The 27,981-nt window shown below is 40.7% G+C and overlaps 1 protein-coding gene across 5 annotated transcripts in view; it reads right to left on the reverse strand.

Annotated features, from left to right (window-relative positions):
* Positions 1–27,981, reverse strand: part of TDP1 (tyrosyl-DNA phosphodiesterase 1) — a 94,889-nt gene that overhangs the window by 25,597 nt on the left and 41,311 nt on the right. For all 5 annotated transcript variants that reach the window (XM_034992271.1, XM_034992268.1, XM_034992270.1 and 2 more), the window contains exon 14: positions 2,939–3,041. In XM_034992271.1, the coding sequence (XP_034848162.1) occupies positions 2,939–3,041 (103 nt within the window). The remainder of the gene's footprint in view (positions 1–2,938; positions 3,042–27,981) is intronic.

The raw sequence follows: 27,981 nt of genomic DNA on the forward strand, positions 1-27,981 counted from the left end.
ATAAAACACACATCAACTCACTTATGGGTGATACCCTCAGGCATGGCTTCCTAGTGCCCAACAATCTGCCCTTCTCTGGGAAACACACCATTACAGGATAGGGTTAGGGCAGTACAGAGGTGTGAAAAGCAGACATGAACTTGAGCAGTCCTTAAATGCAGAATGGCTGGCAAATGAGGGGACAAGCCACTGCGGAGGTGTCACCAGTGACAGCCACCCAGACAGGCGGTGCACTGAAGGCCCCAGGGCTGGCCCAGCTCCACCCCTCCCAAGTCTCTACTGTGCCACTGATTCCATGACATGCCTTTCAGCAGCTCTTTAAAAAACTACCCCCTTCTGCGGGCTTATATAAGCTTAAGTTAGTTTCTGTCAAGAGCAATGAAAAGGACCCGAATACCCACTTTGAGCCCTTTGGGTTCTGCTCACTCAGGCCATTTACTTCTCTCCCAGGTCTTGGCACCTGGACATCTCTCAATGAAAGTGCCTTTTTAAAATGACTTTCTTGCTCAACGTGACTAGTAGGCTCCTTTGGGAGGGCGAGGTCAAACACTTTAAGATTTGAGAGGGGGGTGGGTGAGGAGGGGCAGAGGGAGAGGAAGAGAGAGAATCCCAAGCAGACACCCTGCCGAATGTGGAGCTCAACAGAAGGCTTGATCCCACGACCCTGAGATTATGACCGGAGCCCAAACCAAGAGTCAGACGCTCAACCGACTGAGCCTCCCAGGCGCCCCAGGTAAAACACTTCTATGTCTTGTCCACATGCCTCATTTTGGCACTGTGCTCAAATAATTTATGGTTCAGTGAAGGACACAGACAATCCACCCAGAAAAGAGAATGTCTGACAAGATAGTGACGGTTTTGGGTCCTTACTAGCGTTATGGAGGAAGCCCGCTTTAAAGCACTGTTGTAGGATTTGTATCTTAAGACACGCCAAGGAACCTGGATTGCTCGGTAAAATGCTGTCTTTTTAGTCACTATGTTAATTACATGGTCACTGTGCTTGGAGCCTCACTCTTGACTCTGTCAGCATAGCACAGGAAGGGGGGAATCCACTTTTAATATTCTTGCCTGACAGTCTTTATAAATAACTGAATCTCTTATCTAGAATGTACTATAGTGGGGGCTCTTTCTTATTCTAACAGTATAGAAGAGTCTAATTTGGGGATTCTAAATGATTATGCCTATTTTTTCCTCTATTAGCTGCCTCTAAAGTACAGTCAGAAATAGAATCAGAAGTGAAAATTAGCAGGGTCTAGAGGACCTGAAGCACAATATACGTCTTTCCTATTACCATTTTCATGACAAGGAACTGAGTCAGAACAGTTAGAAAGGTCTAGAATTTTGCAAACATGGACAACAAAAGCCAAACAAGAGGGACATGGAATTTATTCCTTAGGTTACTATTGGGAAATAATCCTGGCCTTAGTTCAAAGCTACTGTCACTACAGTCACACCAAATTACTATTATTACCCTAGTGTTAGGAGTTTACTATTTCTCTGTGATAAAGCTGAAAGATCACAGGAGGGATCAGTCAGAGATGGTGGCTTGAGGGCTGGAGTCCACTCAGCTGTGGAACCCTAGGGAAGTCACATCCTTGTCTATAGCAAAGGGGGAACCATCTGTCTCCAAGGAAATGGAGGGGGAAGAAGCTGTAAGCAGCGTTAGGATCTGCTCTGACTCTGTAGGAAAGAAACAAAAAGTGCTAGAATTTCACAATTATTAACCTTAGGAGAAACTTATTTGACAGTTCTGTAGCAAAACCCTGAGTTGGAGAAGAAAAGGATGGATAAAGATTGATGAAGGGAGGAGAGAGAGAGAGGGAGAAAAGGACTTTTCACCAGACTGTGGAGGGGAGAGCTAGTGAGGAAGACCATCAGGCTTGGGGGGGGCGGGGGCGGGGAGGTGTTCTCTGGCACCTTTCAGACTATGCCTACATGTCACATGGGTCTGGACTGAGGCCTGAGGACAAGTACACAGCACTCCCTTAAATATTCTGGTCTAGTCCAAGTGGTTTACAATGGAGCTGCATCATGTGTGTGTTTATCATACGTTCAACTATAGCAGGTGGCAAAAAAAAAGAAAAAAAAGCATTAACCATCTTATTGTGTGGGCAGTTCTAACTGCATTCCACTGAATGTGTGAGTGAATGTGAGGGGCAAGATAGGTGGTCTTGGGGTCTATGTGCCCCTCAGAGTGGGAACGTCTCTCTGGGCCAAGAGTGGTTTTAGTGTTTAGAAATCAGAAGGCCTATACAGCCAGTCCCTACATGAAAAGCAGCCATGCTGTCTGGTGTTCAGCTGCAGAAACCGAGAGCTTTTCTGATCTGGAAGACAAGCTGGCTGGGCTAGACACCTCAAGAGCTACAGCTTCCACCTTGGCGTGTTTCTAGGGGGCTTACCAGTGAATCTGATCACACAGATCCTCCGTGACCTTCTGAACTCCTTCTCAAGCAGATGTTGTGAGCTTTCTTGCCTCCTGACTTACGCTCGTATCACTTCCAACATGATGCCCTTTCCTCTCCTCTCCACCTGCCCTAAACTCTAAGCATCCTTTCCCCTTGCACTCCCAAATCTTCTAGCTTCCAAAGGCCTCCTCCAAAGGAACATCTTGCTCTTGGCTGACGCATCCCTTTGGTGACCTGTCACTACCATCTTGTAATGAATCTTAACAATATTTAAATCCTGTGAAACACGTGATTAACTTTACCCAACGCAATTCTCTTCAATCTTGTCATCAGGTATGCTCCCCGAGAGCAGCAATCTCACGGCACCCAGAAGACTGAGTGCTAAATGTATTTGGTAGCACAGGCCAGCAGTTGAGAGCACCGGCCCTGCTACCTCCTGGCCTCGGGCAGGTCATCATAATCAAAGGAAGAGAACATAAAAACCCAACTTGTTTCACGTGTGACCACTCAGGCAGTTTCAAACGTGAACTTACAAATGCTGATGGCAGGAAAAGGACCCCAAGCTCATAGGAACGGATCATCAGCTGGGTGCCGTTCTTCTCTAATGCTCCCCATGCGGCCTTGGACAGATTTGCGCTGCAGGGACAAGGACACAGGGAGGGCGGACTCAGTGAGGCATTTCAGCTCAGGTCAAACTTTCACAGCTGCAAGAGCATCGGTCAAAACCACAGATAGCTGCAATCACATTCATTCAGTTTTTGGCAGAGTTGTGCATTTTTCAGAAATGGAATACTAAATCCTGCTGTGCTATAATCCCCAGGATTTATCTAATTGTTAATTTGGGGCAGCTTCACCCTTACCTGCGTTTTCCCCGAGGACAGCTATTAAAATAATTATCCTTTTTAGATTTTTTTTCTTCTGTCTAAAGTCCTTTCTTTCCATGACTCAGGTGTAGCCTGGAGGTCTGATTTTATTATACGCCAAAGTAGCATTTAAGAAAAAATTATGTTAATATGATCTTAGGTAGTATCTTTTTTTTTTTTTTTTTAAAGATTTTATTTATTTATTTGAGAGAGAGAGAATGAGAGAGCACATGAGAGGGGGAAGGGTCAGAGGGAGAAGCAGGCTCCCCGCTGAGCAGGGAGCCCGATGCGGGACTCGATCCCAGGACTCCAGGATCATGACCTGAGCCGAAGGCAGTCGCTTAACCAACTGAGCCACCCAGGCGCCCTGATCATAGTAGTATCTTAAGCTTCACATTCTTTTGCCTTTGGTTTTGGGCCAGGAAGTGCTAAATTCTACTTTCAATCTAAGGAAAACAGGAGGGCAGTAGACTGGCATTTGTATCCAGAAAGAAACGGTGTGTTCAGAACCCTGTTTTACGTGGGCAGAGAATCGCGGGTATGCCTAAAAATCACAGGAAGCCCTGGACCTGACCGAATGGGAGGGACCTAGACACTATCGGGATGCAGATGTGATCTGGACAGGAAACAGACCTAAGCTCTTGAGGCATCAGCTCTAGAAACATGCTCTCCTGCACCAAACCAGGCCAAGAACCCTCACCTACCAGTTAATTAACATAAAACCACCATAATGGTTTTTTCCCAATGAAGCTCACCCAAATTGCCTATTTTCAGAATAGGGAATATTCTCAGCTATTCAGACCCTTACAGTCCGACTTCAAGGACAATGGAATTATTTCAAAAGTCGTTCACTGGGCATCAAGTATTCTTCCAAAGAAAGTGCTGACCTGGCATTACAGGAATCACAGAATCAAAGAGAGCAGTAACCAAGAAAGGTGAAAAGTATGATCTTTGTTCAGGGTCCTATGAGAACAGACAAGTACTATGGAAATCAGAGCTTAAAAAGTGCTAAAAATAATTAAGCTAACTTAAAGCATACAGACAGACCTGCCTACCTTCTTTAACGGCGGACCATACTGAGAACAACAAACTCTACTTTGTTGCTCAAGGGCCACAATCATGAACACCGCCGTCTGTGATGGATCACAAAGATGGAAAATGCAGGGGAAGTGGGGAAGTTCACAATAAAGTGGTACTATGACTCTAGGAAAACTGTTTTCTTTAGAAGTCCAAGAGGACGCCCCTCACAAATGGACAGATCATCTAAGCAAAAGATCAACAAGGAAATAAAGGCTTTAAATGACACACTGGACAAGATGGACTTCACAGATATACTCAGAACATTCCATCCCAAAGCAAGAGAATACACATTCTTCTCTAGGGCCCATGGAACATTCTCCAGAATAGATCACATCCTGTCACAAATCAGTTCTCAACCGGTATCAAAAGATTGGGATCATTCCCTGCATCTATTCAGACCACAATGCTTTGAAACTAGAAATTCAGTTTTTGGCAGTGTTGTGCATTCACAAGAGGAAAGTTGGAAAGACTGTACAACTTGTGCATTCACAAGTTGTACAGTCACAAGAGGAAAGTTGGAAAGAACTCAAATACATGGAGGCTAAAGAGCATCCTACTAAAGAATGAATGGGTCAACCAGGAAATTAAAGAAGAATTAAAAAAATTCATGGAAACAAATGAAAATGAAAACACAACTGTTCAAAATCTTTGGGATGCAGCAAAGGCGGTCCTAAGAGGAAAGTATATAGCAATACAAGCCTTTCTCAAGAAACAAGAAAGGTCTCAAATACACAACCTAATCCTACACCTAAAGGAGCTGGAGAAAGAACAGCAAATAAAACCTAAACCCAACAGGAGAAGAGAAATAATAAAGATCAGAGCAGAAATCAATGAAATAGAAACCAAAAGAACAGTAGAACAGATCAATGAAACCAGGAGCTGGTTCTTTGAAAGAATTAACAAGATTGATAAACCCCTGGCCAGACTTATCAAAAAGAAAAGAAAAATGACCCAAATTAACAAAATCATGAATGAAAGAGGAGAGATCACAACCAACACCAAAGAAATACAAACAATTATAAGAACATATTATGAGCAACTCTATGCCAGCAAATTAGATAATCTGGAAGAAAGGGATGCAATCCTAGAGATGTATCAACTACCAAAACTGAACCAGGAAGAAATAGAAAACCTGAACAGACCTATAACCACTAAGGAAATTGAAGCAGTAATCAAAAATCTCCCAAGAAACAAAAGCCGAGGGCCAGATGGCTTCCCAGGGGAATTCTACCAAACATTTAAAGAAGAATTAATGCTTATTCTTCCGAAGCTGTTCCAAAAAATAGAAATGGAAGGAAAACTTCCAAACTCATTTTATGAGGCCAGTATTACCTTGATCCCAAAACCAGACAAAGACCCTATCAAAAGGGAGAATTACAGACCAATATCCCTGATGAACACGGATGCAAAAATTCTCACCAAAATACTAGTCAATAGGACCCAACAGTACATTAAAAGGATTATTCACCACGACCAAGTGGGATTTGTTCCTAGGCTACCAGGTTGGTTCAACAGCCGCAAATCAATCAATGTGATACATTAATGAAAGAAGGAACAAGAACCATATGATCCTCTCAATAGATGCAGAAAAAGCATTTGACAAAGTACAGCATCCTTTCTTGATTAAAACTCTTCACAGTGTAGGGACAGAGGGTATATACCTCAATATCATAAAAGCCATCTATGAAAAACCCACAGGGAATATCATACTCAATGGGGAAAAACTGAGAGCTTTCCTTCTAAGGTCAGGAACATGGCAGGGATGTCCACTATCACCACTGCTGTTCAACAAAGTACTAGAAGTCCTAGCCTCAGCACTCAGACAACAAAAAGAAATAAAAGGCATCCAAATTGGCAAAGAAGAAGTCAAACTCTGACTTTCTGCAAATGATATGATACTTTATGTGGAAAACCCAAAAGACCCCACCGCAAAACTGCTAGAACTCATACAGGAATTCAGTAAAGTGGCAGGATATAAATTCAATGCACAGAAATCAGTGGCATTCCTATACACCAAGACAGAAGAAAGAGAAATTAAGGAGTCGATCCCATTTACAACTGCACCCAAAACCATAAGATACCTAGGAATAAATCTAACCAACAAAAGGATCTATACTCAGAAAACTATAGAATACTCATGAAAGAAATTGAGGAAGACACAAAGAAATGGAAAAACGTTCCATACTCATGGATTAGAAGAACAAATATTGTGAAAATGTCTATGCTACCTAGAGCAATCTACACATTTAATGCAATCACTATCAAAATAGCATCTACTTTTTTCAAAGAAATGGAACAAAAAATCCTAAAATTTGTATGGAACCAGAAAAGACCCCAAATAGCCAGAGGAATGTCGAAAAAGAAAAGCAAAGCTGGTGGCATCACAATACCGGACTTCAAGCTCTATTACAAAGCTGTAATCATCAAGAAAGTATGGTACTGGCACAAAAACAGACACATAGATCAACGGAACAGAATAGAGAGCCCAGAAATGGACCCTGAACTCTATGATCAACTAACCTTCGACAAAGCAGGAAAGAAGGTCCAATGGAAAAAAGTCTCTTCAACAAATGGTGTTGGGAAAATTGGGACAGCCACATGCAGAAAAATGAAACTGGACCATTTCCTTACACCACACACAAAAATAGACTCAAAATGGATGAAAGACCTAAATGTGGGACAAGAATCCATCAAAATCCTTGAGGAGAACACAGGCAGCAACTTCCTCCTAAAACATCACCAAAGGCAAGGGAAGCAAGGGCAAGAATGAACTATTGGGACTTCATCAAGATAAAAAGCTTTTGCAAAGCAAAGGAAACAGTCCACAAAACCAAAAGACAACTGACAGAATGGGAGAAGATATTTGCAAATGACATATCAGATAAAGGGCTAGTATCCAAAATCTACAAAGAACTTATCAAACTCAACACCCAAAGAAGAATCCAATCAAGAAATGGGCAGAAGACATGAACAGACATTTCTACAAAGAAGACATCTAAATGGCCAACAGACACATGAGAAAGTGCTCAACATCACTTGGCATCAGGGAAATACAAATCCAAACCTCAATGAGATACCACCTCACACCAGAGTGGCCAAAATTAACAAGTCAGGAAACAACAGATGTTGGCTAGGATGTGCAGAAAAGGGAACCCTCCTATACTGTTGGTGGGAATGCAAGCTGGTGCAGCCACTCTGGAAAAACAGTATGGAGGTTCCTCAAAAAGTTGAAAATAGAGCTACCCTACGACCCAGCAATTGCACTACTGGGTATTTACCCCAAAGATACAAATGTAGTGATCCAAAGGGGCACATGCACCCCAATGTTTATAGCAGCAATGTCCACAATAGCGAAACTATGGAAAGAGCCTAGATGTCCATCAACGATGAATGGATAAAGAAGATGTGGGGTATATATACAATGGAATATTATGCAGCCATCAAAAAAAAAAAAAAGAAATCTTGCCATTTGCAACGATGTGGATGGAACTAGAGGGTATCATGCTAAGCGAAATAAGTCAACCAGAGAAAGACAAGTATATGATCTCACTGATAAGAGGAATAGGAGAAACAAGACAGAGGATCATAGGGGGAGGGAGGGAAAAATGAAACAAGACGAAACCGGAGAGGGAGACAAAGCATAAGAAACTCAATCTCAGGAAACAAACTGAGGGTTGCTGGAGTGGAGGGGCATGGGATGGATGGGGTGGCTGGGTGATGGACATTGGGGAGGAAAGGTACTATGGTGAGCTCTGTGAATTGTGTAAGACTGATGAATCACAGACCTGTACCCCTGAAACAATACATTATGTTAATAAAAAAAACAAAAATAAATAAAAAAATAAAAAATAAGTCCAAGAGGATAGCTTGCTTATAGATCTCTCACCCATCCATAAAACACGGTGACCTCCTGGGCAAAGCCACAGGTCTAATGGCACAACCAACCAGTGAGCGTGAGGTGGAAGCAGTCTCTTGTTGAATATTTTCCCCACTTTCTAGGTTACCGCCTGATCGCTCTCTTGACTTGTAACATCTAACCATCACAGGCCAGAGGTACTTTCTGGAAGGCCTGTTTTCATTCTTCACTATTCATTTCAACAACTGGAGGGCTTAATCCAAGGTAAAGATCATTGGAGACAACGAAGATACCTGTTCAGGTAGTTTCCTCCATCCAATCCCTTCTTTGTATTTAGCATCTAATAAAGTCCTAAGCATCTGGAACCTTAAACTATATTCTGAATAATTATACTGAAAGTCACTTGTAAGCTGTCTAGGTGATAAATCAGTATTCCTTGAAAAAGCATCTTTGATTATTTTTTTTATATCTGCACACACTTTGTTCAGATATAAAAAGGTACCTAGGGCAGGCAGAACAAAGGGATATTTTTCCCAAACTCCAGCCCTGCCTGCAGTGTGTGTGGTGTAGACGGGCACCTACAAGTGTCTAGCAGAAACCCAGGGTCTTGTGAGGTACAGTGACACCACAGGGCAGCTCAGGACAAGTTCTTTCACTACCAAAACTTCAAAGGAGTTCTAGCTGTGGCCATTGCTGTTACTCAGGGTCACTTCTACCCTGTTCCCTGTCCTTGTTGTTTTCTGTTGCCTCCTGCTGGATGGAGCTGCTCTCTCCTCTGCCAGCGCTCAGGTCTATTTTGTTGTTGTTGCTGGGTGTCAAATGATGCTTCACCAAAGTGGGTTGAGGTTTTTATTTTCTGTTCTTTAGGGGTATGGAAGGATTCTGAAAATTGGACAATTCCAGAGGGTGGGATCCTGGATGTCCAAAGTTGTACTATTCCACAGAAACTCTGTCCAAGCTGTTAAGTGAGGTGAATAAAACAGTGGCTTCTTGGGAACAGGTGTGTGGCAGTCATGGTTCAGCCGGAGAGGCAGAACCACTAGAGGAGTGTGTATGAAACAGAATACGTATTAATTTACAGGAATTTAACTTATGTGATTGCAGGAGCTTCTAAGGCAGTCTCTAAGGGCCATCTTTGCCATGAAGCTGGAGTTTGAAGTCTACAGGGTTAGCAGAAGCCAGGAAAGATAGATATACAGCTAGAGCCACAAGCTAGAACCATAGGCAACAAGGTGAAGCCACAGGTAGAGACTAAAACCATGTCTGCTTGTGTTACCTCTGGCATGCGGGGGTGGTGGGTGGGTGGGTGTACACACACCAAGCGAAGCCAGGGGTTGGAGGAGCTAAAGCAGAAAACTGGAGTGGGTGCAGAAGTTGCCGGTCCCACTGCTGCCTCTTGCCAACAATGTGAGCTGGCTCAAAAGGACAACGTTTAGGTTATAAAAGGGCTGCTACTTCACATATGCCCTCCAAATCTCCAACAAGAATCTCCTTTGGGACCCACCCCAACCAGAAACATACAAGAAAGGGAATTCTGGAAAACGTGGTTCAGCCTATGCATACTGACACATTACAAAGCCACCACAGGGTAGAATGTTTTTTCTCGAGCCCCCAGTTAAGTGGACCAATGGTCAGTTACTGAACTAGGCAATTTACAGGCCCCTTAATAACAAAGAGCTCAACTCTGACTACCCTGCCATAGCTTGTAAAGCATGCCTGCTAATTAGAGACCTGAACTCAGTCCAGAATATGGAAATTTTGTCCAAAGTTGAAACCCTTTAAGAGTAAATTTAAACTGATAATGTGTAACAGAGTTCAAGGAAAGCTCAGGAAAGCATAAGAATGCCACCTTTAAGTAAGGTACACGGAAACGGCAGATGTTGAGAAAAGATCCCTGACCCCCAATCGGGAGAGAAGATTTCTGTCCTGGCTGCCCCACTACGAGCAACATGCTAAGGCACACTTCTTCCCAGGCATGAGTGGGTTTGGTCAATGAGGCCATAATCCTTTTCTGGACACCAGTCTACAATGACTAGAGACATCCATAATCTAACTAGATAGCCGCCCTCCACCTATATATTCCAACCAGAAAGATTAAATCCATGATATTCACTGGGAGCTCACTGCTGAGGAGTGTTTACCTGAATATTCAGGGTAACGTGTTGGGGAAACAGCCATGCAAGAAAGATGGGAGGAAGGAAGAGGACCTGTGGGCCCATCTGGCTTCATGCATTTTTAAAAGTTTAAAGTTTGGTAACATCATCTGCCACCTCCAACCCTGGCCTGAGCACCTATTTGAGCAGCTCATTGAGTTTACTTTTAAGATTTAAAAAATTTTCGTTTATATAAATTTTTACTTGAAGTATAGTTGACATAGTAGTTTTGAGTTTACAACAGTGATTTGACAATACATCCATTACAAAATGCTCAAAACCATTAAGTACTTGTTTCAAGACTGTTAGAAGGTGTACAAAACCAAAAGGATGACTGTTACGGGAACATGTGTCCATGAAAAACATTTCTTTCATCATGAGTACTTAATCTAGGCAGCAGCTGCACAATGAGTGCAGACATGGCTAACAGACTGAGCTTTTAGCCACATCTCTTAGAGGACCGGGGGCGGGGTGTACGGATACTTTCACAGACAGATGCAATAAACAGAACGTTGGCAGTAAATGTGAGAGAAGATGTAGACAGAGCAGCTGTGTGGTGAGGAGGGAAAATTATTAACTCCAGCTAATGTTGCTGTCACCCCATCCTAAAATCCAGCAGGCAGTACGTCCGTCTCTCTCCCTCTGCCCCCCAATCTCTTCCCCGCCCCCCCCACCGCCCCATGTAGTTATCTTCCGTTTTGCATTTACTGCTTTTCTTGTATTGACCTTGGACTCGGTTTCTTTATACATTGAAAAATAGTTTCACAAGTGATATGGAAAGATACTCCCTGTGAAAGATTCAAGTTGTATACAGGTATACACAAGGAAATAATCTTTAATTTTGATGGATTTTCCCTCTAAAACAGCTTTCCTATTTAGACTATCACCAACAATGTACAAAGACACTCTTCTTGGATCCTTGAGAAGACTGCATGGATAATATCTATGAAAATTTTGCTCATCGAATAGGCAAACTAGATCTCATTTAAATTTGAGTTCTCTGATTACTAGTGGTATTCAGTGTTTTTAACCGTATTTATTGGACATCTAGGTTTAATTTTGTGAGTTAACCATCTTAAAATTACATTACTTGTCTTTTTTACTGATAACCAGTATGCACAGTTTCCTATTGCTGCTCTAACTGCCATAAATTTAGTGGCTTAAAACAGCACGAATTCATTATCTTATACTTCTGGAGATCAGAAGTCTAAAATGGGACTTGCTGGACTAAAATCAAGGTGTTGGCAGGATTGTATTTCTTCTGTAAGCTCTAGGGAAGAATTCATTTCCTTGCCTTTTCCAGTTTTCAGAGGCTACCTGCATTCCTCGTGTCTCCATTCCTCCACCTTCAAAGGCCAGCAAGGTCAGTGGAGTTCTCTTCCTATCGCCATCACTCTGGATTTCTCCCTCTTCACTTCTAAGTGCCTTTGTGATTACGCTGGGCTCTCTCCGATAATCTCCCACATTATAATTCCATCTGCTACCTTCACGGGCTCTGGAAATTAGGACATCTTTGAGGAGCCATTATTTTATCTCACGGTGCTTTTCATATATTGTAATTATGCAGCAAATGTTCTCCCAGTTTGTTGAAGCTGTTAATGAGAACCTTTATATTTCAGGTCTTTCTTGCTTGCTTTCTTCCCTTTTTGGGGAGAGGAGATAATTTATCCAAGTTGCAATTTTTTCCTTTACCATCTTCTGAGTTTGAGGTCTTGTTTAGAAAGGCCTTCTTTACCCATCTTCAAATGGTGTCTTTTGATGAACTGAATTTCTAAAATATTTTTGAAGTCCAAAAATACATCAATTTTTTTATGGTCAAGTGCATTTTTGTGCCATCTACTAAACCTCTGCCTACTTCAATGTCATGAGAATATTCTTCAGTTTTCACATCATAGTTCTAGATTTCTTACCTAGGACTTTCAACCATCTGAGACTAATTTTGTTTATGGCTTGAGACAGACCAAGGTTTGTTTATTCTGCATGGATATCCAACTACCTTAACCACCATTTACTGAAAACCTGGTGCCTTTGTCAAAAGTGTTTGATTTCATCTATTTCTGGACTCTAGTCCATCGATTAGAATATCTCTTCTTAAACTATACCATAGTCTTACTCTCATTTTATGCCAAGTCTCAAATCAGGTACTGTAAATACCTTAAGACCATCTTGGCTATTTTAGATATTTTGTATATACACATGTAAATTTTGCTATCAGCTTGCTCTCTAAAGTTGTTTTGCCTATTCTTAATACCTTGCATTTTCAAATTTTAGACTCAGCTTGATTTTTTACAACAAACTCTCCTGGGATTTTGATCAGGATTGTAATGAAATCAAAGAAGCTGGGAGCAAAACTGATGTCAATATTGAATCTTCTAATCCATGAACATGTTATATATATCTCCATGTATTTCTCTCAGCAGTGTTTTATATATAGTTTTCAGTGTAGATGTCTTACACAACTTCTGTTAAAATTATTTCTAGCTATTTGGTGCTTTTGATATTTTTTTAACTTAGAACTTTATTATTTACAATCATGTCACCTGTAGTACAGATAGTTCTACTTCTTCCTCTATGATCTTTATGCCTTCAATTTCTTCTTATTGCACTAGGTATACTACAAAAAAATCTCAGTCTTCAATCTCTTATTTCATAAGGCTTCTCCCCATACCACTATACTGCAATCACTCAAAAATCACAGAAATCCTCCACATCTTACTTCATCTCTTAGCAGCATATAACTTTCATAACTCACCCAGATCCCTCAAAAATGAGGTATTTTCCCTTGATTTCTGTCAAACTTTGGTTTTCTACTTTCAATCTCTCTGGTCACTTTGATCTCTAAATACTGTAGTGCCAGGAATGTGTCATACCCCATGCCAAGCTATTAACAGACATTGGTTTCAGGCTCTTGAAGAGATTGGCAGAAACAAAAACTGAGAGATATAGAGGCCCACACTCAGATGAAAGAAGATTCTTACAGTTAAAGCCTCAATGAAGAGACACTTTTATAACCCAAAATTTCAAATCAATAGGAAAATCATCCCAATCCACCATGAGAAAAAGTCAACAGAAAATAGGATTAGACTTCAGATAACTGATTAGATGGTAATTTAAAATTAAATGTATTTAAAATGATGTGTGAAATAAAAAGTAAAACAAAAATGCAAATGTGACAATGGCAGTTAAAACACAGCACTTACACCCACCATACTATCTAATCCCTTTATTATTATTCTGTTAATTCTCATTCTAAACTATTAGATTCTATACTTTTTTTTTTTTAAGATTTTATTATTTATTTATTTGACAGAGAGAGAGAGAGAGAGCACAGATAGAGTGGCAGGCAGAGGGAGAGGGAGAAGCAGGCTCTCCGCTGAGCAGTGAGCCCGATGCGGGGCTCGATCCCAGGGCCCTGGGATCATGACCTGAGCTGAAGGCAGACGCCCAACCGACTGAGCCACTCAGGCGCCCCTTAGATTCTATACCTATAGTATATCTATACTATTATCCTAATTTAATGGATGAGAAAAATCACAGTTAAGTAATTTGCTGGTGGTTTCACAGGTAGTAAGTGGTAAAGCAAGAATTTGAACCCCACAACGTGACTCTGCTCTAAGTTCTAAACTACAAAGCCTCAGACTGAAAAATACAGTCACTGAAATTAGAAACTCAACTGATGAATAAAATAACACAGTGGTTGCAGCTAAAAAAATTAATAAACTATAAGACAGATCTTGAAGAAATTACATAGGAAGCAACCCAGGCAGGGCAATGAAAAATAAAAGGCTGAAGACTGAAAGGGTCTCGAATGTATTTAGTACGAGTTATAAAAGGGAGGTAAAAATGGTTAAGTTGAGGGGCACCTGGATGGCTCAGTAGGTTAAGCATCTGCCTTAGGCTCAGGTCACGATCTCGGGGTCCTGGGATCGAGACCCAGATCGGGTTCCCTGCTCAGCAGGGAGCTTGCTTCTCCCTCTCCCTCTGCCTGCCACTCCCTGCTGCTTGTGCTCATACTCTCTCTCAAATAAATAAGTAAAATCTTAAAAACAAAACAAAACCAAAAAAATGGGTAAATTAATATGCTCAGAGATGAAAGCCAGTAATCTTAGAGAACTGTTTAAAAAGTAGATCTTCAGACTGAAGTACAACAAATGCCACTAAGACTAAATAAAAATAAATCCACATCTATTGATCTGTTGTAGTAAAACTATAGAACACCAAAGATAAAGAAAAATCTTAAAATCAGGTTGAGACAAAAGGTAGATTTCCCATAAAGGAACAGTAATTAGATGGCAATTTCCTAATAGCAACAAATGAATTCAAAGCCAATGAAAAAAATTCTTCAAAGAAATGGAGAAAATAAGGGCCAACTTAGAATTTTAAATCCAGTTAAATTACTCAAAAATGAGGGCAAAAGTAAAGGCAGTTTTACAAAAACAGCTCCAAGAGCTTATTATCAGTGAAGAGGTTTCAAGGAACTAAAAAAGGATATAGTTTAGGAAAGAAAACTAGATTCACTTGAAAGGACAGGTATATGAGGAAGAAAAACAAGCAAAGAAATTAGTAAATCTGTGGGTAACTCCACCTTCTTCAATATAATACTGGAGCAATAATCCTGGAGAACATATAAGAAACGGGACAATCAGAATTGGAGTTCCACATTTTTCTAGCTGTTTAGGAAGAGGAAAACCCCGAATGATTTTAGATTCAAGATTAGAAATGGATTACACTTTTTAAATTAATAGAAGAAAAATAAAGCAAACCTGATGAATCTGATAGAAGTGAGAAAAAGGAGGCAAAGAAAGAAAAACATGGAAATAAGAACGCATAAAGTAAAATCATAGAAAATTAAAATATATCAGTATGAACACTGAATGCAAAAGCATTAAAGTTACCTACTAAAGTGGAGATAATCAGATTAGATTTATAAGGTATATGCCTAAAAATGAAGAAACAAACATTAAAAGAGAAGGGACTTTTTAGATTCAACATCAAAAGCACAATCCCTGAAAGAAAAAATTGGTAAGTTGGACTTAACTTCTGCTCTGCAAATAGAACTATTAAGAGGATGAAAATAAAAGCCAGGGACTAGGAGAACATACATGCAAAACACATACCTGATAAAAGACCCATAGCCAAAATAAAGAGCTCTTAAAACTCATGAAGAAAACAGTCACTATTTACATGATACTATATATAGAAAACCCTAAAGGCTTCACTAAAAAGGTCTCAGAATAAATGAATTTAGTAAAGTTGCACGCTAAAAAAAAAAAAAAAAAAATCAATACACAGAAATCTGTTGTGTTTCTAGACACAAATAACTCTGCAGCAAGAGAAATTAAGAAGACAATACCGTTTATAATTACATCAAAAAGAGTAAGATACTGGGCGCCTGGGTGGCTCAGTCGGTTAAGCATCTGCCTTCGGCTCAGGTCATGATCCCAGGTTCCTGGGATCGAGTCCCGCATCGGGCTCCCTGCTCTGCAGGGAGTCTGCTTCTCCCTCCGCCCCTCCTCCCACTCGTTTTCTCAATCTCTCTCTCTCTCAAATAAATAAATAAAATCTTAAAAAAAAAAAAAAGTAAAATACCTAGGAATAAGTTTAACCAAGAAGACCAAAGACCTATAACTCTGAAAACTGTAACACACTAATGACAGTAACTGAAGACAATACAAATAAATGGAAAGATATAGGATACTCATGGATTGGAAGAATATTAACATGTCCATACTACCCAAAGCAATCAACGGATTCAACACAATTCCTATCAAGACACCAATGGCATTTTTCAAAGAACTAGAACAAATACTACTAACATTTGTATGGAACTACAAAAGACCTGGAATAGCCAATACAACCTTGAGAACAACAAAGCTGGAGATAACACAATCCTATAATAATCTAAACAGTATGGTACTGGCACAAAAACAGACATAGATAGATGGAACAAAATAAAGAGCCCAGAAGTAAACCCACATTTATATGGCCAATCTATGATAAAGTAGGCAGGAACATACAATGGGAAAAAGATAATCTTTTCAATAAATAGTGCTGGGAAAACTGTACATGCAAAACGTGAAAGAATGAAACTAGACCACTTTCTTACAGCAAATAAACTCAAAATGGATTTAAGACCTAAATTGAGACCTAAAACCATAAAACTCCAAGAAGAAAACATGAGCAGTAATCTCTTGGACATTCACCTTAATATTCTTCTGGATCTGTCTCCTCAGGAAAGGAAAACAAAAGCAAAAACACTTGAGACCACAACAAATTAAACTTTTGCACAGTGAAAGAAATCAACAAAAAGGCAATATACTGAAAGAAGATATTTGCAAATAACATATCCAATAAGGGGTTAATATCCAAAATATATAAAGAACTCCTACAACTCAACACCAAAAAACAAACAAACAAAACCAAAACAAAAAACAAAAACAAACTCCTATAAATAATCTGATTAAAAACGGGAAGATGACCTGGATATTTTTCCAAAGACAATATACAGATGGCCAACAGATTTATGAAAAGATGCTCGGACATTACTAATCATCAGAGAAATGCAAATCAAAACCACAATGAAATATCACCTCACGTCTGTCAGAATGGCTAGTATCCAAAAGAAATAATGTCTTAGCAAGGATGTGGAGAAAAGGAAACCCTTGTGCACTGTTGGTGGGAATGTAAACTGGTGCGGCCACTGTAGAAGACAGTAGGGAGGTTCCTAAAAAAATTAGAAATAGAAATACCGTATGATCCATTAATTCCACTTCTGGTTATTTACCCAATAAAAACACTAATTTGAAAAAATAAGTGCACCACTATGTTTACTGCAACATTGTTTATAATAGCCAAGATATGGAAGCAACCTAAGTGTCCATCACTAGATGAATGAGGAAAATATGGTATATATACACATGTTACATTACTCAGGCATAGAAATAAGATCTTGCCATTTACATGGATTGACCTAGAGGAATTATGCTAAGCAAAATAAGTCAGACGGAAAGACAAATACTATAGGATTTATTTCACTTATATGTGTAATCTAAGAAACAAACACAAATGAACAAACAGAAATAGACTAACAGAACTGGTGGGTGCCAGAGGGAAGGGGTGTAGGGGGATGGGTAAAATAGGTGAGGAAATTAAGAGGAACAAACTTCCAGTTATAAAATAGCTAAGTCACGGGGATGAAAAGTACAGCATAAGGAATACCGTCAATATTTAATAACTTTGTATGGTGACATTTGGTAACTATCCTTACGGTGAGCATCTTGCAATGTATATAACTGCTCAATCACTAAGTTTGTACACCTGAAAATACTGTATTTCAACTATGCTTCAATAAATAAAATTCAACGCAAATTCTGGGTGTGATGAAATAAAAACTAAAAACAACTTGATTAAAAAATTGGCAAAGGGTCTGGACACCTCACCAAAAGATATACAGATGGCAAATAAGCTTAAGATGCTCCACGTTATTTGTTATTAGAAAATTGCAACTTAAAACGAGATACCACTACACACCTGCTAGAATGGCCAAAAATGGAAAAACAAACAAACAAAAAAACCAAAACATCAAATACTGGCATCAAGAACTATCATTCTTTGCTGGTGAGTATGCAAAATGATAGAGCCATTCTGGAAAACAGTTTGGCAGTTTCTTTTGCAACTAAATATATTCACACTATGCAACCCAGAAATCATGCTCCTTAATTATTACCCAAGTGATATGAAAGCTTATTTCCACACAAAACCTGTACATGGGTGTTTATAGTAGCTTTATTCTTCACTGCCAAAACTTGGAAGCCACCAAGATGTCCTTAAGTTGGTGAACAGACAGCAGGCTGTGATGCATACTCAGACAATGGACTATTATATAGCATTAAAAAGAAATTAGCTATCAAAGCCACGAAGGAACCTTAAATGCACGTAGCTAAGTGAAAGGAAGCAATCTGAAAAGACTACATACACTATGATTCCAACTACACAACATTCTGGAAAAGGCAAAACTAGACAGACAGTAAAATGATCAGCAGCTGCCAGGGCATGGGTGCAGGGATGGTAGTAAGGAGGGATGAACAGGTGAAGTACAGAGGATTTTTGGACAGTGAACTACTCTTTATGACAGTGTAATGGTGGATACATGTCCTTATACTTCTGTTAAACTCCATAGAATGTACATGAACCCTAATGTAAACTACAGACTTAAGTAGTGGCTCGTCAAGTTTAACAAAGGTCTCACAGTAATGCAACATGTTAACAATAAAGGAAAGGGAGATGAAGGGTACTTTCTGCTCCATTTTTTGTTAAACTGCTTAAAAAAGATGGTCTATTAATTTTGAAAAGTAATGAACTATTTATACACATGAAGAGACATGGGACTACATTATTTGTACTTTTAATTTAATCCCAGTAAAAATACCATTACTTTATTTCCCCAGAGCAAGACAAGATTATTGAGTTTACATGTAAGAATCAGAGAAAGATAATTACCATATGATCTCACTGATATATATGTGTAATTTAAGAAACAAGGCAGAGGATCATAGGGGAAGAGAGGAAAAAAATGAAACAAAACCAGAGAGAGAGACAAACCATAAGAGACTCTTAATCTCAGGAAACAATCTGAGGGCTGCTGGAGGGGAGGGTGGGGGAGGGATGAGGTGGATGGGTGATGGACACTGGGGAGGGTATGTGTTGTGGTGAGCGCTGTGAATTGTGTAGACTGATGAACCACAGACCTGTACCCCTGAAACAAATAATACATTATATGTTTAAAAAAAAAAAAAAAAAGAATGAATAGCCAGGACAACCTATCAAAAGAGAACAGTGGACAAACACTGGCTCTACCCCACAAAAACCTGCCAAGTTCGGAGCTCAAGTGTCTGCTTCTTATGTCTTCTCTGACGTACTAAGTGAGTGGTCTTCATCTTCAGTTTCCTTTCCTTCCCTTTCTCCCTCTTCAATTCTCTGTAGTCTGACTTCCACTCACTCAATATTCACAACTGCCAAATCCAGTGCTTTTTTCCTAGTCCTTATTCTTCTAGATAGATCAGCAGTTCTCACCTGGGAGCAGTTTTGCCCCTAAGGGGACATGGAGCAAGGTCTAGAGCCATTTATGTTGTCTCAGACTGTGGCATGCTGCTGGCAGCTAGTGAGTAAAGGCCAGGGGTGCTAACCTCCAACAATGCAGAAGGCAACCCCCATTACGAAAGTCATCTGGCCCCAGATGTCGACCATGCCATGGTAGAGAAACTGTTTTAGACTTCTCTGCCGCGTGGATATAATTTTCTCCACCTACTTTCCATTTCTCCTTGGCTTTCTCTTCCCTCGACTGTTCAGCTTCTCTCTCATTTGCTGCCCTTCCCACCAGGAACCCTCTAAATTCATGCTCTGCCCTTGGCTCATTCTATCGTCCTCTCTTTCTTGGAGACTGTCCCCCTCACCAACAGCAAACATTATGCTGACAAGTATGACTCCCAGACTTCACCAGTTTTGAGCTCTCACCATATTCAACTGACATCTCCAACCATAAGCTGGATTTCTCTATTGGAATGTCACATTATCACCCCAAACCCAATACTCCAAAAACAGAATCTATCAGCATGCCTTTCCCCTCTGAAAACCAGCTCTCTCCCACTTTCCCCTCTATCCACAGTCTCATTCAGTCAGGCTCAGAAATATGCATTCTGGACTTCCTTGCTCCACAGGCAACTAAGTAGAGCCAGTCACCAAGCTATTTTACCCTCTAACATCCTCTATTTCCAATGAGATCTCCCTAGTTCTGCCCCTTTCACCCTAGACTCTGGATCCAAATGGATTGCCCTGTCTCTGGTTTCTCATTTACACCTTCCTCCAGGCTCTCAAAGTATCCGTGTGTCCTTTCTACTTAAGCATGAGGTAAATATATAGCCTGGCATTTAGGACCCTCCTCAGTCTGACCAGATTTATGCTTTTCAATCTTATACCCCATTATGCCTTTTCCTGACTCTGCTACTCTTAAGTGAACTGATTTACTGACTGCCTCCACAACTATGCAAACATTTCCTAGCCCATGAGGTCTTCTACCTACGTGCTCCCCCGCTTTGTGGCCATCTGAGCCCTTTCCTCCCCCACAAACCCCATCGCTTTCAGAAAGTTGTCTGTCTATGGCTACTGCAGCCCACAGATGTCTCCCAACTGAATCCTGCAGATGTTACATAGGTAAGAAACATTTAATTCAAGGAGAGAGACTAATATACAAGAGCCTAGAAGATACAATTTATCAAGACTATTTTGTTCATTATTGTTATAAAACTTTAAAATCTAAATTAAAAGTCTTACTGTTGAAAATTAAGCACAAAAGGCAGAGTAGGGTAGTAAGAGCAGAATCTGAGCTTGCATGCATTTCTATTAGTGCCAACACTGCTGATCTTCAAGTTCTGTACCTGTAAAATATGGTAACGTACTTGCCTTATAAAGGTAATGTGTGGATTGTATCAGATAAGATGTGTAAAGTGTCCCTGGCACATAAATGACAATTAGATGTTAGCTATTACCAACATCAATAACCTTGCTAAATTTCTGGAAAGAGGACTCTGGTCTTCCTCTGTTGTGACTCACTAAAAAAATGGAATTTTCCAGAAGGCAGATCCATCCAGGCCTCCTAATCCTAGGAAATTTCAGTGGTAGATAGGTCTAAAGTTTCTTCAATGGATTGCTTCACTGATTTCATAATTCTAGCACAAGTTCCCAGGGCAGAAATATAGTGAGAAAAATAGTCCTATTTCATTCTGTCAAGGAAATCAAGAGAATTTTGGTCTCCTTGATACAGATATATGTTTGTTTGTTTGTTTTTTAAGTAGGCTCCACACTACAGGGCCCAGCACGGGGCTTGAACTCACAACCCTGAGACCAAGACCTGAGCTAAGATCAAGAGTCTGACACCTCACTGAATGAGCCACCCAGGTAGTCCTCCCAATTTTTAATATAGTGCCTAGGAATTTAATAGCATGGTTAAAATTAAACCAATTCTGCAAATGTCCAACAATCTTTTGAAATTAAGTACCAAAGGCGACACAATAGGTCAGCCATAATGGGTCAGTTGTGTTTTGGGGCTATGTTGTTTTATAGATACAAGGCATTCACAAGGAAATTCCAGCACAAAAAGAAAACAGTGATTATGACCCACATTTTCCCACAAATAAGAGCAGAGCACTAAAGGAGATCAGCTACTTGGGTGTGGGCTTTTACAAGTCACAATTCCGACAACTCACCAAATAGGTTGAAAAATCTATTTGCAACCTCATTTTGTTCCTCAGCCACAGGCATCTTATATCCCCAAGCAAATGTTTTCATATCCACACTGAATTTGGAGGGCTAGCTTTAGTACCATGGCATGATTCAGCCCAGCTGTGAACCTAGTCTTTAAAAGGATCCATCTACCCATGGGGCACCTGGGTGGCTCAGTCGGTTGGGCGTCTCAATTTTGGCTCAGGTCATGATCTCAGAGTCATGAGATCAAGCCCCATATCGGGCTCTGTGCTGGGCATCGAGCCTGCTTAAGATTCTCTCTCTCCTTCTGCCCCTCTCTTTCTCTAAAAAAAAACAAAACAAAACAAAAATTAAAAATAAAAGGATCCATCTATCCTTGATCCCACAGATGGAATTACATGGGCTTTAGAAGCCATCATATCAGTATCCAGAATCCAAAAGGACAAAACATACTGTCAAGCAGGATCAAAAGTTGCTTTGCCAATTTCAGGTCAAAACTGGTATCTGGAACATCCTATCAAGGAATTTCAGTGTGTTTAGTAGTAACCACCACGATAACCAAAAACTGCTTACTATCTCGCTTTCTACTGACATATTCCATTATTCTGGTCCACTTCCTATAGTGGAAAGGCAACACAAAGACTTAAAAAGAGCAAGTGACTCGTAAGATTTGAGTTTTGGTTTTGGCCAGTTACTAACTTGGGGTTATGTCCTTTGGGTGCCACCTTTTCATCTAAAATATGGGTTTAACATCATTTGTTCACTTCCTTGGTTAATAATGAGGAATGAATGAAATAATCTAGGTGAAAGTTCTTAGTATACTGAAAAACAACATAAAGATAATGTTTGGGAAGTACTAATACTTAAACCTGTAAAATGTGAGATGGGCTCAGGAGATTATCATAATGGCTTTTCAGTTTTTAAAAAAAGAAAAATTCAGAGTCTTTTGTTCAAAGGAAACATTTCAAGCAGATAAAAGTGCCTCTAGATGAACCAGGAATTACCTGAATTCCTCTTCCCCTACCCACTGTGGTAGCGGGCTCTGAAAGGAGTTTCCAGAACCCTTAGGGCTCCAAGGAACATGGCGTGAAAATCCCTGCTTCAGCCCAATCTCTGGTTTTACACATGGAGAAACAGCCCAGAGGGCTGAAGCAACGGCCTAGAAGCAAGACAGCTTGCAGACGGTGGACTGTTTATGGACGGGTAACACCACAGTCCAATGTACAGCCAGCACTTGTTCAATTTACCTTAGAGACCCTGGAAAGCCATCTGAGTAACAAATAGTCTTCCCCTGGCCCCCTGACAAAGTGTCCCTGCCTTTATTTGCCTGGGCCCCATAGTGGTGCAGCCTGCTGGGAGCTCTTCTCATCCCTTGGGAGCCTCAGAGTGAACAGCACAAAGGACTGGTGCTGCAGAGCAAATGGATGGTTTCTACCAGGACCTTCTGAGACAGCTTGAGGAGTAGCCTCCTCGGGGTTAGTGACCAGCTCCCCAAGGCCTTACGGAGCCTCTCTCCCCTAGAGAGCTATGCTCACAACCCTATTTCTCCTGCCCTCTCAACCTGTTCTGAGGCTTTCCGATTCTTCTGTAATCGTTTCTCTATGTGAACACCCAGGTTTTTCTATTCCACTGCACCTTTAGAGTTCCATATCTGGAATTTCGTATCAGTTGCTCAGTAGGTTTTTCTGCCTCCATGCTTTACTTCCTTTAACCCACCCCATAAGCTAATTCCAGAAAGAGTAGGACTTAGAGGAAACAAAAGATCTGGGTTCAAGTTCCAGTTCAACCACTTACTAGCCTTGACACTTGTACCTGTTTCTACTTTCATAAAATAGCTATGACAATACCTGCTCCATTTAGATCTCAGAGCACACGACAACATTATCATGAGAACGGTACGTCAATCATAAAGTTGTGAAGAATAGCCTTTATCAGTAATATTATCACAACACTGCTGGTCATCTCACTGTCTCATCAAAAACATTCAGTGATCCTTATTGGAAAAGTCTGAAATCCTATACCTGTTGTACAAGCTCCACAAGCCTGGCCCCAACCACTGTCAGGCTTCTTCCCCATCCTTCCCCCACAAGGCTTCGTGCCAGCCCAGATGATCTCTCTACCTCCCCCAGCACAACTTGTCTCATAACTCTAAGACAGGATTTCTTCTACCTAAAGTGCCCACCTTGACCTATCAAAAAAGTACCACTGTCTGAAGCTTCATCTAGTTACTTAATGCAGAAGAACTCTCTTTCCTCTGAAAGACACCCCACCTTATTAGTACCACCCTGGATGCATTTAATTGCTAGTGTAAAAAATTCCCCTGAACACTTGCATGCATACACACACAACCTACCTACCCCTCATTAGATACTGATCAAGCTCTCAATGGATCAGTAGATCTAGCTACCAATATGCCAAGCTGAGGGACATCTGCAGGCCCACAGGCCCAGCAAGGTGAACAGAAAGAGGTACTGAATGTGTATTTGCAAATGGCAAAAGAGGAGTAAAAGAGTGAATGATTTAACCCATTCCCTACCCATCTCCCCTCTGGTAACCATCAGTTTGTTCTCTACAGTTAAGAATCTGTTTCTTGGTTTGTCTCCCCCCGCCTTTGTTCATTTCTTAAATTCCATGTAGGAGTAAAATCATATGGTATCTTTCTCTGACTTTTTCCACTTAGCATAATATTCTCTAGCTCCATCCAAATCATTGAGGAGCACCCTTGTTGTGATGAGCCCCCGGTGCTATATGGAAGTGTTGAATCATTATATTGTACACCTGAAACTAATATTTAATCAAATTCCAATTAACATAAATGTAAAACTAAGAATATGTGAGGGTAGAGTTGAGACAATGCACACAGATTTAGCAGATGGCCATCTAGAAGAGAAACCAACTCTGCTGACACCTTGATCTCAAATTTCTAGCCTCCCAAAGTGTGAAAAAAAATAAGTGTTTATACACACACAATGATCAGCGATAAGGGACAAGAGAAACATCCAGAAGACAGAGGCTGTGGGTGGCATTAACCACTATGCAACATGGCTGAGTCTGGTATAAACAGACTGGATAAGCAGAGGCCAGAGGATTAGGTACTTAAGACCTCTGTCAGCTGCCCAGATATTGACCGATAAATGGAAACTGGATGCCCAGGATGAAGAAGTGTTTTAAGAGAGCACTGAAGCTTATTGATTAAGCATCTGTCTCTTGATTTTGGCTCAAGTCATGATCTCAGGGTCATGAGATGGAGCCCCATGTCAGGCTCTGCACTAAGCATTGGAGTCTGCTTAAGATTCTCTCTCCCGCCGCTCCCACATGCGAGCGTGCGCTCTCTTTAAAAAAAAAAAAAAAAAAAAAAAAAAAGGGCAAAAAAGCACTGAAGCTTTAAAGTGCTACACCCCAACAACCCAACAAAGCCTGGCACAGAATGGATGCTCTGTGAACACTTGATCAGTGAACCAAGAGGCAGGACACCCAGAGGCTGAGAAAAAGCAGCACCACAGCACCCACTGGCAGCCCACAGCTGTCAGAGCTTGCTCAGCAAGGGCCACAAATGATTGCTACGGCAGAACTAAAACCTATACAGGTTGGGAGAGCTATGGCAATGCAATGGGTAGGAAGACACAGTACTCCGAAGGGCAGGGAAAGAGGAGCCAGGGGAAGGCCCGGCACAACAGCGCTAAAGGATGTCAGTGGGGAAGAGGGAAGACTTGGCAAGTACGTAAGGAAATGGGGGCTGCAGTAAGTTTCTGAGCTTTGTGTTTTTCTCACAACCTTAGGATGAGGTGGGTAAGAGAAATGAAGGTTAAGAGTTAGTGTCTAAGGGGCACCTGGGTGGCTCAGTCGGCTGCTGATCCCAAAGCAGAAGGACAAGAGGGCTACACCAACTAGAATACAAGTTCCTTGTGGGCAGGAATCATGCCTGCCTTGTTCGCCACCCATAACCGAAGCCTAGAGCTGTGCCTAGCACACACGTATGAAATACTCCCGCTAGACTATGTGGGTTGCAATCCTAGCTCTACCGCCTTACCAACTGGGCCACTTTCACATCTCTAAAATGGGAACATTACTATGTAGCTCCTAATTAAGAGGATCAAATAAGTTAGAATAAAAAAAAGCACTTGGTGAACACAGCAGAACGCATAAACTTGTTGAATCACTGTTGTACACTTGAAACTAATTTAACATTGTGTCTACTAAAAAAAAAATCAAAAACAAAAACAAAAACCACTTGGTCAGCATACAGTAAGCATCATGAAAAGTATCTGGTATTATAATGGGTTTTCTCTGGGGGCTAGAACCTGGTGAAGGACTCCCAAATAGAACCTCATCTCAAGCCACAGGTATACTTTATGACTAGCACTACAAGTGTACAAAGGGTCTAGAGGCCCTAGGTGAGGGGGGCTCGGGGTTTTTTCCCCATCAAGGATAATGCTCCATCAGACAAGCTCCCATGAGCATGAAAAGGGGCTTGGTCTTGGTCTGCTTGTAGCAGAATGCAAGAAAGTAAGGGTGGGGGGGATAGGACCTCCATCTCTAATGCATAAAGGAAGTCATCTGTAGACTTTGGTACTGATACCATTATTTTTGAGAAAGTACATGAGGCAAACCAACTAACCCCAATACCTTAGAGCCACAGTGCCAGGCAACCAAGTCTACCTAGTGACATCTACCAATATTTTTTTGTGTGACCCAATTTGATTTTCACTGCAGGAAAAAAAAAAAAAATCAGACAGAGGAAAAAAGACTGTTTCAGAGCCAAAGGAACAGACATTAGAGAAGTATGTGCACGGCAATGCTGAAAATCAGAGCAGAGTACCAGGTCATATGTTTCCTCAAAAAGCCATGGTGGTTTTAATAGTTAAGCATTTGTCTCGTTTTCCCCTAAAGTGGCAGTACCAACATTTCTGCTTCTCCCCAACTATCCGGCAATGCCTGTCAGTTGCTAGGCAACTGTAACTGCCAATGCTTTCTGCCCACCCACAATGCACAGCTTTCCTAATTGTGCTCACTGGGTTTGCCAATTACTCCTTGGAATTATCTTTATAGCCAAAGCTGCTTCTTCAAGTTCGTCTTCTTGCCTGCTTGGTCCTGTGGTAAAAGTCAAACACTGTATTTGTCATCATGTCCCAGTAATTTCAAGAACAGGCTGCCCATCAGATACAGGATGATTTCATGGTAGGATCAAAAACTATAAATAGCTTGAAATAAAAGCAACCAGACAAGAGAGAAAATTGCCAGCCAACATAACATCTTAAGTTCAAGCGTAAGTGCAAGTTTTAAGTTTCTTTGAATAATATACTTCTGGCTGAATGTACTCGTCTTGATTTCATAGAATTTTGACCAATTTGTCAATTAATCACATATTGAACTTAGAAAAGGCTTTAACTATGGACAAATCTTTAGGTCACATATCTTATGAACAAAACAAAGGCTTTTCAAGCAGCTTTCTTGAATCCTAAAAGGACTAGTGAACATAAGCTTAACACATGGTTGTTAACAGCCACTAAAATCAAGCAGTTAAATGTTCAATACATCACACAGTGGGGTAGGTAACTTCTACATGTCATGTATTTTCCATCATCCTCACAACATTCCACAAAAGAGAGAAAATCCAGATTATAAAGGGCATTCCCAAAATTTACGTGGCAGGCTAGTAAGTGGCAATTGCAAATTAGAATGTGGATCTTTGGACTCCATCTCAGTGTTATTTCTTCCATAGTCCACCGCCTGATGGGGTAATATCACCCACCCTCTGAGGTACCTTGGTTTGATGGGTCATGGGGTTAAAAGCTATTCAACCCAAGCAACCCATTAGTAGTAGTAGAGGTTGAGGAGCAGGATAGCTGGGGAATGGGAAGACAAACTTTTTCCATCTACCCTTTTCCTGTTATGTTTATATATTATTACCTATTGGAACATTTTGTGAAGGGCTCTCATTCAAGTATGTTTGGGTCACTAACGATATGCTGTGCAGAGTTAGATGCGGAGGATCTAAAGATGAGTAAAACCTGGCACCTGTACCCATATTGTACTGAGGCAAAGGAACCCAGAAATAACCAAGAAGGAACATGTAAAAAAAATCAAGCAAAAAGTGCTACAAAAACACAATGGGGAAAACAATGAATTATGTCTGAGCTAGAAAAATTTTCAAAGGGGAACACTTGAAATAGACCTTAAGGATAAGCATAATCATTCCGGACAGTACAAAAAGAAAAATAAACTTAGAATCTGAGAAACAGTGAGCAAATGAATGGTAGCTGCATTATAGGGAATATCCTTCACCCATTTCAAAAATTTCTGGGCCGCTATAGACCAGGCACTGTGCTAGACACAGTATTTGCTGTCTGAAAACACAAGACATT

Source organism: Mirounga leonina, unplaced genomic scaffold, assembly GCF_011800145.1.
Source record: "Mirounga leonina isolate KUSES-001 unplaced genomic scaffold, KU_Mleo_1.0 Mir_82, whole genome shotgun sequence".
Classification (NCBI taxonomy): domain Eukaryota; kingdom Metazoa; phylum Chordata; class Mammalia; order Carnivora; family Phocidae; genus Mirounga; species Mirounga leonina.